Genomic DNA, 13,134 nt, shown 5'->3' with positions numbered 1-13,134 from the left:
ATAAGAGCTGAAAATGGAGGAATAAGAAGAGTTCCTTCTCTAAGAAAATGAATAAGCTACCTGGTAAAGACCCAATTATCTGACATCCTCTTCATTCTGGAATTTAGGTACCAGGCCTCCCCTCCAAATCATCCCCAACAAGGTTATCATAAAGCAGTGTACGGAATTAATACACAGTATATACTAAATTATTTACTGAATGAGTAGGGACCGCCAATCAGCTCCCCTATTCCTTCATTCTAAAATGTGTATGAAGAGGGGCACATAGGTGGCTGAGCCAGTTAAGCGACTGATTCTTGATTTCAGCTCAGGTCATGATGTCAGGATTGTGAGATTGAGCTCCACACTGCCCCCCTCCCCTGGCCCCACATTGGGCTTGGGTTCCGTGCTGGGCATGGAACCTGCTTAAGATTCTCTCTCTTCCTCTCCCCCTCCCCCTCTTTCTCTCTCCCTCTTTCTTGAAAAAAAATTCTATGAAGAAATAATTATAAAAAAGTGATAAAAGCAGCACAGAAAAAAGATGAAAATAAAGTAATTCTAAAGAAAAAAATTACAGAACATTAAACAAGGGGATGATATTTTTTAAAAAGTTTAGAAATAAGAAAACATGAGCAACAAATATTAAGACTTCAAGAAAGGGTTAGAAGAAATTAAGGAATCCCCTTAGAATACAAAGGAAAAAAATAGATGGAAAATGAGAGAAAATACAGAAATTCAACATCTGAATTACAGAGGTTCCACAGAGAATGGGGGAAAAAAGCAGATATTATCCAAAAAGAGAACTTCCCAGTAGCAGGACAAAAAAAGACTTCAAACTGAACCAGCCCACCGCAAATGCCCAATACAAAGAATGAACAAAAGATCACTCACTACACCTGCACATATTCTTGTGAAATTTTAAAATTCTAAAGAGAAGACCCTAAATACTTTTGCTGACAGCAGACTAATAGAGAAGAAATATAATCTTTGCACACTACTTGGTCTTGCACTGGTAAGAAGACAGACAGTTTTAATGAATATAATGGTGTTTTGTTGGTTGATTTTCACCTTTTAGAAAAATCTATAGATAAAAATGCAAAAGACTTATGGGACAGAACATAAATTTAATCAGAATAACATAGTAAAGGGAGACCCAAAAAATCTTCCCACCCAAAGTATGTCACACATAAAGTGGACAAAGGCAATCCATAGAATGGAGGAAGATATCTGTAACACATGTAACTAATATAAGATTAATAGCCAGAATATGCAAAGAATTGGGGGGGGAAAGGGAAAGAAAAATAGACTAAAAAATATGATATACAGACAGTTCACAGAAGAGGAAATCTTAATGTCCAATGAACATTTTAAATGATGCTTAATCTTGCTAGGAATCTGGAAAACACGTATTAAGACAATAAGATGCCATTCTGTATATAGAAGATTAGCCAAATTAAAAGTCTCATAATACCAAACACTGAGGAAAATACCATTCTCATACTCTGCTGGTTGATGAGGGTGTAAACCGGTACAGGTGGAGAGCCAACCTGGCAACGACCCTTAATGCAGAATATGGACATACCCCAAGGCCCAGCAATTCCGTTTTTAAACATATTCCCTAGAGAAATCTTATACAAATACACAAGGACATGTGTACAAAAAAGTTCACTGCTACATCCTATGTAACTGGAAAAGAACTGAAAATAACCAACATGTCCATCTTTAAGAAAGTAGATAAATTACGTATTATTCATAACAAAGAAACACTATAAAGCAATTAAAATGAATTAACTAGAGCTACACGTATAAAAACATGTATAGAACACCAAATTTAGGACAGAGAAAGGAAAAATGGAAGAAAAACAGTACACAGGAGTTCTAATTATATGCAAAATCCTTAAGTTGGTTGATGGACAAGTGATATTATTTTCTCCACTTTTTTGTGACTAGTATTTCAAAATAAAGAGGTTCCCTGAGGAAAAAACACAGTAAAGAAGTTATGTAAAACTAATATTTATATTTATATTTATAAATATATGTATTTTATTTATAATAATATAATATTATATATAATAATATATTAATAATAATATAATGATAAAATCCTACCCTGAAACCAATTCTGGAGTCCTAGTATCAAGAACTTACATCATTTCTACCCTTAAATTATAAATAGTGACTATTAAAAAAATACATACTCTGTAACTGATGTTACACTTTCCTGTCCAAAAGGTCCAACTGGATCATCCTTGAATTTATCACTTGGAAGCTGAGGTGGTAAAAACTCTACATCTTTTTTCTTTGGGACCTTGTAATACTTCCAGGCTATATTAGCTTCATCTTCTTCCAAGTTTACTGCTGTACCAACATACATTGTAGGTTCTACAGCTTCCTGGAATTGAGCTGGGAAAGACTGGGATAAACCGTCTATCCTATCTTCCATTGGTTTAGAAGGAACCAAGGGATCTGGTGTTGGCATTTGATAAAAATGTTGACTTTGAGGAGTTGAAGGTGTTTTAGTCACTCCCTCATCAACCACGTCACATGGGTGAGGACTAAGTGGAGGTGGTTGAGGTGAATTTGCCATTTCGGTGCCATGCATCTGAGGAGTCTTTGCTACATCATTAGTTCGGATGTTTGAAAATCTCACTTGACTATCTGGAGCAGAAATCACAAGTCTTTGGCTAGCTGAATCTGTATCCATGCCAACATCATCACTAACAGATATACGATGGTGAAAAGGAGTCAAGGGGCGTTTCTGTGGTTTTTCACTCTTTTCTTGTTTTTCATTGGTCTTGTGCTTAGGAAGTACTTGTTGTTGCTGACTTAAAGATGGTGCCTGTCCTTGTTGTCCAGAATTTCTCGGTTTGAGACTTTTGTGCCTAAAAAGTTAAAAGAAAGGTTTAACTTTTATAGTATTGCTATTACATCAAAGTACACAAGTTAACACTATTAGACAGTCATATATTTGTTCTTTTACATATAAATCTAAAAGTAAATGATTTGAATTTACAGGGAAAAAATACTTTGTTCAGCAACCTGAAGCTAAGAACTGCAGAAAGATTCATAAGAGCCAATTATCTTCTCATTTAATAGCTATGTGATTAGATAACCAAAGATGATTTACCTTACGTAACCTAAATATTTTAGTATCTGAATAGAGATAAAATTCTAGTTATTTTAAGATAAAAAAAGTATAGAAAGATCTGAAATTCATTCATTCATGAATGTACCTGATATTTCAGAATAATTGTTATAAATCAATGGCTTGGCTGAGCTCACAATCATCATCTACAATCCTACAGTAGCCAGCCAAAAAACTTACTCTACAGAAACAGAGTTAAATCATTCTGGATAGCACTGCAACTGTCTGATGGACCCCACACAGGATCCCACCTTCCTTCTCCCAAGGCTTACCACTACAGAAAGAGAATCAGCTAACTAGAAAAGAAAATGCCTAAAAGAATTATTTTCCTCATAATGTGAAGCAATTCTGAAACTGAAAAACTTAAAACTATATACCTAAAAACCTAGTAATTTTGTTCAGAGTTTAAGATTTCTTTAAGTGTAGTAAAAATACTGTGCACATTGAGATTTCTAAACTCAACTGACAGTGATGTATATTAACATATTTTTTTAACTAAGAAACTAGGCAAAAAATGTGGAGGAATACGAAGTAAAAGCATTCAGCATTCATTAGTTTTTTAAGTTTTAAAACTTACTTTATTAATGGTTTTGTTATATCAGAGATAACCAAAAAGAGTATGAAAAAGCAACTGTAGGTACTTTTTTGAAGAACCCTCTCTATTCAGGGAATATGCTGAACATCCTTCTGCACAGAGTCTAGGACATATTATATGCACAGGGGAAAAAAGCATGAAAGTTATCAAAGAAAACTGGAATTATGTCAAAAAGACACAGGAAAAATCCACCATTAACCTGGGAACAAAATCAAAGACATTATAAGAAAAGGAAATCATAGAACAATATCCCTCAAGAATATAGATGTAAATCATTAACAAGATATTAGCAATCCAATAATATATAAAAGGATAATACATTATGACCAAATAGTATCTGTCCCAGGAATATAAGGTATAACATTCAATAGAAATCAACATTATTCATCACATTAACAGAATAACAGAGAAAACCATATAGTTATCTCCATAAGTACAGAAAAACATACGGCAAAATTCAACACATAATTCATTATAAAAAGACTCAAAATGCAGACTAAAACTTAATTTGATAAAGGACATCTATGAAAAACAACTAATATCATACTTAATGATAAAAGACTGAATAATTTATCCCTAAAACTGGGAACAAAGCAAAAATACTAACTCAACATTTCTATTCAATAACTGTATTGAAAATTTTAGTTTATGTAATAAGAAAAAGAGAGATTTCAAAGAAAGAAGAAAAACTGTATTTATAGTAAACATGGTAAACTTTACAATGAGGGGTCAGGCTGATCATCACCTTCTCAATCTTAACCAATAATTAAAAGTGGAACAACCAGACATTTGTCTTCTGATGTGACACAATACAAAGCAACACAGCACCACCTATGAAGTATTCTCCTCAAAAATACTGAACCTGAGGGGTGCCTTGGTGGCTCAGTCGGTTGAGTATCTGACTCTTGATTTCAGCTCAGGTCATGATCTCAGGGTCCTCAGACTGAGCCCAGTGTCAGGCTCTGTGTGCTGGGCGTGGAGCCCACTTAAGATTTTCTCTCTCCCTCCCCCCACCCCCACCACGGCTCACGCGTGTGCTCTCTCTCTCAAAAATAAAATTAAAAAATAAAATAAAAAAATTTTTAAAAATTGAACATGAATGCATTAAGCCTCTAGATCAGCACTGTCCAACAAAACTTTCTGTAATGACGGAAATGTTCTATAAGTGGCTATTGAGGACCTGATATGTGGCTAGTTCAACTGAGAAACTGAATTTTTAAGTATATTTAAATCCAAATACTTTAAATAGCCACTAGTGGTTACTAACATAGATAGGACTGGACAGCACAGCTCTAGAACTAACTTCTATTTACAGAAATGCAAGGGATAAAGGAAGAAATTAAATGGCACTAAAAGAACAAGTTACAATATATGACAAATTGAGAAATCCAGAATGAGGAACATTCCACAGGATAACTGACATAGCTTCTCCAGGCAAGTCAATGGCATAAAAATGGGGTAGGGGATTACAAGAGAGACCCAGAAGACTTAACAACCAAATGTATACTCCCTGTCTAGATCCTTGTCAAACAAACCAACTACAAAAAGACATTTCTGAGACAAATCTGTAGAGGATATGAGATGATACTAAGAAAATACTATTCTTTTTATTAGGTGTGATAATGGAATTATAGTTATGTAAGAAAATAAGAAAATATTAATAATTTATAAAAATTAAAATATTAGAGTTGCATACTGAAGGAGTGAAATGATATTTAAGATTTGCTTTAAAAATCTTCAGCAAGGTGTGCCTGGGTGGCGCAGTCAGTTAAGCACCTGCCTTTGGCTTAGGTCATGATCTCAGGGTCCTGGGATCGAGCCTGTTCAGCGGGGAGTCTGCTTCTCCCTCTCTCTCTGCCCCTCCCTCAAAATTTTATACGTGCTCTGTCTCTCGCCCTCTCAAATAAATAAATAAAATCTCTAAAAAAAAAAAACACTTCAGCAAGAGTACAGCATAGGGGAATGCCAAAATAAAGTATTATATCTTCATAGTATTACAGAGTAGTATAAACTTAAAAGAAACACAGACTGGGGGGGCCTGTGTGGCTCAGTTGGTTAAGCGACTGCCCTCGGCTCAGGTCATGATCCCAGGGTCCTGGGATCGAGCCCCGCATCGGGCTCTCTGCTCAGCGGGAACCCTGCTTCTCTCCCACTCCCACTCTCCCACTCTCCCACTCCCTCTCCCACTCCCCCTGCTTGTGTTCCCTCTCTCGCTGTCTCTGTCAATTAAATAAGTAAATAAAATCTTAAAAAAAAGAAAAGAAAAGAAACACAGAGTGGGGTCTATATGTGCTAACAGAAAAATACCGATTACTGTTTATCAAAATAAACAAGTTGCAAAACAGTATACATAGCATGATTCCATTTGTATGGAAGAAAGCAGGCAGATCTATAAACATATATAGGAGAGGGAACTCAGTTTTTAATTTTATTTCATGTGCATTACTTGAATTCAAATTTAGCATTTAAAAAAATTTTTAATAAAAAATTGGTCATTAAAAACAAGCAGTAGTTTATTCCAATGTAGAATAATCCCTTCTCTGAACATCCTTTGAATACTTCCATGACAAGGCCCACATTACCTTTTAAGGAAATGCATCCCATTGTTAAATAGCTCCAGTTGTTAAAAAAAAAAAATTTTTTAAAACAATTTTTATTTAAGTAATCTATCCCCGGTGTGGGGCTCAAACTCATAACCCCAAGATCAAGAGTCCCAAAAAGCCAGCTAGGCACCCTGTTAAAAAATAGTTTATGTTGAATAGAAACTTCCCTTTTCTGTATCTTCCAGTCATTAGTCCTAGTTCTACTTCTAAACTTATGCTAACAATGGTATCCACAATCACACTGACTACTAGAAACTCAAAATGTGTCTAGTTCAAATTGAGATGTGCTACAAGTGTAAAATGTAAACCAGTTTTTGAAGACATGAAAAAAATGATGGCAAGTATCTCAAAATTTTATACTGATATGTCAAAATAATCATTTTAGATAAACCAAGTTCAATAAAATGTTAAAATTTTTACAAATCTTCAATAAGAAGAGGTCTAAATGAAGCAAATTTAGTAAGTAAATATGGATGGCTGCTATATAAGAGTGCATGATCCAATTTCACCTTTCTGCATGTATGAAATTTTTCACAACAGAACAAGGTAGAATTAAAATGCAAAAAACAACAACAGAAAATAACTGGAGCAAGATTAAAGTGTCTAAAGGTCCTTTTATGTTCCATAAAGAAAACAGACATAAAGATTAACTTTAGATTTGACAGAAAACAAATGCAATAAATGTTTGATTCAATTTACAGAAGAGTAAAAATAGAGTATCTAACGTCTAAGCCAGCTAAAGAAAAGAAAAAAAGGATGATAGGCAACAGTAACAGCAGGATAGGGGAAGGAAAGCAAAAGAAAAAAGCGGAAAAAAACAAAACAGAAGGCGGCAAGAATAAGTAGATACCATGACAGTTTTTATTCATTTATTAATTATTCAAATATTTTAGTGTCTACTACAAAAGTCCTCAAAATATGGTTCACAGACTCTTTCAGGGGTTGTATGGGGTTCAAGCCATTATCATAATAGCATCAAGACATTATTTGCCTTTTTCATTATGTTGATATTTACAATGATGTTACAAAAGCAAGGGACAGTAAAACTGTTGGCAACCAAACATGAATCAAAACAGTGGTACTATTAGTAGTAAAACTGTGTTCTTTACCACCATACATTCAATTTTTTTTAAAGCCAGTTTCACTTAAGAATGTCCTTCAAAAGACAGTAAAAATGAGTAATTTTTATTAAAGTTCAATCTTTGCATACACAGCTTTTCATATTCTATGTAAAGAAATAGGAGGGGCACCTAGCTGGCTCAGTCGGTAGAGCATGTGACTCCTGATCTCATCAGGGTCATGAGTTCTAGCCCCACCTTGGTTGCAGAGTTCACTTAAAAAATAAAAACTAATTAAAAAAAAAATACACATAAAGCATTTTTGCTACATATTAAAAACAACAGCTGATTTAAGGGAAAGTCCTTATATAACTGAGTTGCAAGCTAAAGTAGCCATTTTTTCATGGAACACTATTTTCATTTAAAAAACCAATAATTGACTGATAAATCTTAGTTGCTCAGATCTGGTTATTTGGCAGACTTGGTTATTTGGGTCTCAAAAATGAACAAAATGAGTTTGTCATTTTAAGGAAGAACAAATAATTAAATGTGAGCTTTTAAGTAAGAATTAGAATTTGGGAAATTTTATCTGCAACAATAAGCTTCACAACTTCCCAATATTAAAAAGATTTTTCTGATGAGATCATTGGTGATATTAACAAATTCAACTTTTTTTATACCATACAACAAAATGTGCTAACATTCAAGAATCCGCATAATGCAGTGACTTCCTATTTTCCAAATGATGAATGATGTTACAAAATCATGCATAAGTAAAAGATCCATCTAGTTATTATGGAATATAAGAATTTGATTAATATGGGCTTCAGATTACACATTAAGACTAACCTTTAAGAAACTACCACTTGTCAAATTTTGGTGTAGTATCAAAGCACATCTACTATTACCTGAAAAAGCTATTCAAATAAACTCTTCCCCTTTTCCAACTGCGTAGCTATGTGAGGCTGGATTTTCTTCACATACTTCAACTAAGACAATATGCACAAAAGATTGATTGCAGAAGCAGATGAGAATCCAGATACCTTCTATTAAGCTAAACATTGAAGAGATCTGCAAAACTGTACAATAATGCCACTCTTCTAGGTTTTGTTTGCTTTGAAAAATATACTTAATTTCTATAAAAGTATTTTATTCATGTTAATATGTACTGGGTTTTTTTGTTATTTTTTAATTAAATAGAACTTTAAAATTTCACTAACATATGGGACACCTGGGTAGCTCAGTCAGTTAAGCATCTGCCTTCAGCTCAGATCATGATCCCAGGTTCCTGGGATGGTGTCCCACATCGGGCTCCCTGCTCAGTGGGGAACCTGCTTCTCCCTCTCCCTGCCGCTCCCCCTTACTTATTCTCTCTGTCAAATAAATAAAATCTTTAAAAAACAAATTAAAAATATAAATAAAATTTCACTAAAATAGATTTAAATAGATGTAACCCACATAAATAAAAGCACTCTGGGATTCTCGATAATTTTTAAGAGTATAAGTGAGTGATGAGACCAAAAGTTAAGATTAATCAAGTTATGCAAGGCACTAAGGAGAGAGAATATCTCCAATAATCTGAGGGGAACTATTAGGTTATATTCCAAGTATATAAGGAATGTGAAAAAGTACACTGCCATAGGTTCATTTACCCTTCTATAAGGGCAAGAAACTATTAATTTGGAACATATACTAATAGCAGCGGCTCTCTAAAATTTTGGTAACATTACATCACAGCCCCTTTCTTCTTTATGGACACTTGCCTTTTTTTAATTATTATTAACATATATTATTTGTTTCAGGGGTACAGGTCTGTGATTCATCAGTCTTACACAATACACAGTATGGACACTTTCTTTAAAGCTAGTCTCCTTTAGGGGCACATGGGTGGCTCAGTCAGTTGAGCACCCAACTTTTGGTTTCGGCTCAGGTCATGATCTCAGGGAGTCTGCTCAGGATTCTCACTCTCCCTCTCTAAAAATAAATAAATCTTAAAAAAAAAAAAAAAAAAAAGCTAGTCTCCTTTAGAGAAAACAACTGAATTTCATAAAAGATTTCAACTAATTTGGGAAACTGTCCTAAAAAAGAAGTTGTGTTCTTAAAGCAAAATCCAACAGAATGATCCCTTTAGATGCGTCTTCCTACTGATTAAAGTTCCTAATATTTTAGTTAACATTTGAAATTTATTTTATCACTTTCTATTTATATAGCTTGCTAAGTGCTAATTTTCTTAAGAACACTCTATCACACTAAAGCTTAATTTCAATAAATATGCAATATTTAACGTCATTAATAATTGAAAAAAGCCAATTAAAACAATTTTATGCTTTTCACTTACTCTAGTAGAAAGAAAATAATTTTGAGGACCGTTCTCAGATCAGTGAAAGCACAAGAAAAACCAGCACTTCTATATATAAAAAGTGGGAGTAAAATTGGTAGGATCTTCTTGAATTCACAAGTATTTAAATAGCCCCCTCTCCCACAACTCTGTATCACATCACACACCTAATTTTTTTCCTTCTTAGCACTCATCACTTTTTTTTTTAAGATTTTATTTATTTATTTGACAGAGACAGACACAGTGAGGGAGGGAACACAAGCAGGGGGAGTGGGAGAGAGAGAAGCAGGCTTCCCGTGGAGCAGGGAACCCAGATGCAGGGCTCAATCCCAGGACCCTGAGATCATGACCTGAGCTGAAGGCAGACATCTAACGATTGAGCCACCCAGGTGCCCCAGCACTCATCACTCTTAAAATCTAAAAAGATTAAAAATTCTTTTTTTTTTTTTAAATAATTATCTACCCCATTAGTGTACAAGCTTCATAAGAGCAGGAGCCTTATTCACTAGTGTATCTGAGCCTAGGACATCTCCTATCACAGAGTAAGTGTTCAAAAAACTCTAATAAATAATTGATAGTCCTAGAAGTATTATTTTGTTTTAAAGGTAAACACAAACAAAAACTTTTGGAAACAACCTATTTGTCCATCAAACCCAGAATGATTACATACACTATGGTACTTTCATTCAGTGGAATACCAAGAAGTTTTTAAAAATAATACGGCAGATCTACAAGTAACTAGAATGGAAAGATCTAAGGCACATTAAATGAAAAAAATAAGCTGTCAAATACATCCATATTATATTTTTGTGTTGAGAGGAAAAACACATACACAAAATTACAGAAAAACTATGGAAAGATAATACCTAATTGGCAAGTAGTCAATTCTAGGGAAAGGTAGTAGCATTTGGAAAGAGACTGAGAGTGGTCAAGGGTAACTTCAGCTCCATTTGTTTAATTTAAATATTGAAATCATACATTACATACTCATGCAAATTGCTTATGTAACTATGCCCTCTTTTTCAAATTGATTTTTTTTTTTTTTTTAAGATTTTATTTATTTATTTGACACAGTGAGAGAGGGAATGCAAGCAGGGTGAGTGGGAGAGGGAGAAGCAGGCTCCCACTGAGCAGGGAGCCCAATGCAGGGCTCGATCCCAGGACCCTGAGATCATGACCTGAGCCGAAGGCAGATGCTTAACGACTGAGCCACCCAGGCGCCCCTTCAAATTGATTTCTAAGAGAAATCAACATATATCAGTCAGGGGCCAATCCTCTAAATCTACTATAGAGAATGAGTTACAAAAAACAGAGGAAAGTGAGGCAACTCATAGACTACCAATAGCAGAGAGCTTCCAGGACTTCTTGAACTAAAAGGGCAGTAAGATGAAATAGTATCACCAGATCAAAGAAGCTTAGGATGGTGTTAGAACCACAGTGGGGTCTGTTCAGTGGTAAGCTGGACCACAGAAGAAGGGGCCATTAAAGAACTGCTGCTCAAAAAAGGGGTGGAGAAATAAGCTGGCTTCTTTCCTCATTTCATCAACCAATCTTCTCTTAGCACCTACCATAACCAAATTCAAAACGCAAGTGGGTCTAGTCAAATCATCATGCTGTATACTTTAAACTCACACAATGTTATTTATCAATTATATCTCAATAAAGCTGGGGGTGGGTGGGGGAAACAACAAACACATGGAGAAAGCAAAGGAGCCTAGGAAATGTAATCCCCTGCAATATAGAACAGAGTAGGGAAAAGGCAGGGATAGATCTGACAGCAAATTGGCTGACTAGCACAGTCAAGTTATCAAATGTGTGCCCTACTTCCTATATTCTATGGCAGCAGATGATACTCATGGTGGCTCAACATCTATTTTAAGCCTTCTTTAAGAAGTAAATAAGAGAACCCAGTTTGAAGGAAGTGGAGGAGGAATTAGAAGTACAAAATGCAATAACGAAAAAAAAAAAGTAAATGATCAGAAACACTGTATTATTTCCTAGAACAGCAAATATACCAAAATAAGTCACATGTATAGATTATACAAAATTTCATTATAGCAGATCTCTATACCTGGGAGGAATTTCTGGAGATATGAGACACAATAAGTTTTGAAAAATAAAAGTTCAGCTTAGGAACCAAGAATTTAAACTTAAACTTATGTTTACCAATATGCATTTTGAGGGTCTTCCTCTAAAACCATTTTAGGGGCGCCTGAGTGGCTCAGTCAGTTAAGTGTTTGCCTTCGGCTCAGGTCATGATCCCAAAGTCCCGGAATCAACTCCCACATCAAGTCCCACATCGGGCTGCCTGCGCAGCGGGGAGCCTTCTTCTCCCTCTCCCCCTGCCGCGCCCTCTGCTCATGCTAATAAATAAAATCTTAAAAATAAATAAAACCGTTTTAAACAAATATACTTAAAACTCGCATCTTTTTCAAAAAGAATAAAGCAAAAGTCTAGATAGGGAACTAAAAAAGAACTGCTTAATAAAAATGTCAATATATGGAAAGAAAAGCCTAGTTTCATTTAAGCATTCTACTTATCTTAGACTACGAACTGGTAAACTTTTTCTATAAAGGACCAGATGGTAAATATTTTAGGCTCCAGAGGCCTTATAGTCTGTGTCACAACTACTCAACTCTGTGAAAGCAGCCATAGTTGACATGTAAATGAACAGATGTGACTCTGTTCCAATAAATCTTTACGGACATTAAAATCTGAATTTCATTTAAGTTTCTCCACATGTCACAAAATATTCTTCTTTGATATTTTCCAACTATTTAAAAATGTAAAAGTCATTTTCAGCTCACAGGTCATATGAAAGGAGGCAGTGAACCAAATTTGGCCAACGGATCATAGTTGCTGCTGTCTGGTCTCAGACAAATAACATCATAGAGCTCGACATTTGAAGATTAGGTTTGGGTCCCCCGTCCAAGTGGCTATGGTGTTTAACTATTTTAAACTATTAAACAAGAGCTAATCTATCCATATTTTTATTCCAATGTATCAGCAACAGACAAGTTTTTAACACAGTTGTCAGACTTTAAAAAATTATATGGTCTCTAATGCAAAGAATCTATGTAAGTACATTTAACCTATGCAAAAACAAACCAGAACACTTGAGAGTCTGTCACTATATTCTTTTTTTTTTTTTTTTTTTAAGATTTTATTTATTTGAGAGAGAGAGAGCACAGGCACAGGCAGGGGTAGAGGCAGAGGGAGAAACAGAACCCCCCCGCAGAGCAAGGGGCCCAATGTGGGGCTCGATCTTAGACCCCGGGATCATGACCTGAGCCAAAGACAGCCGCTTAACCGACTGAGGCACCCAGGTGCTCCTCTGTCACTGTATTCAATCAAACAAAGCTAATGTAAGAGAGACCTTGGCCCTAACACACAGGCACTCCATTCCTTTGGCTCAC

General features: G+C 35.1%; 1 protein-coding gene across 1 annotated transcript in view; it reads right to left on the bottom strand.

The window, feature by feature from the left end:
- Positions 1 to 13,134, bottom strand: part of MED13 (mediator complex subunit 13) — a 101,820-nt gene that overhangs the window by 51,532 nt on the left and 37,154 nt on the right. The window contains exon 9 of the mRNA XM_032429302.1: positions 2,178 to 2,861. Within this exon, the coding sequence (XP_032285193.1) occupies positions 2,178 to 2,861 (684 nt within the window). The remainder of the gene's footprint in view (positions 1 to 2,177; positions 2,862 to 13,134) is intronic.

This window comes from Phoca vitulina, unplaced genomic scaffold (genome assembly GCF_004348235.1).
Source record: "Phoca vitulina isolate PV1807 unplaced genomic scaffold, GSC_HSeal_1.0 scaffold40, whole genome shotgun sequence".
Taxonomy (NCBI): Eukaryota; Metazoa; Chordata; class Mammalia; order Carnivora; family Phocidae; genus Phoca; species Phoca vitulina.
This window is presented reverse-complemented; position numbering and strand designations above follow the sequence as displayed.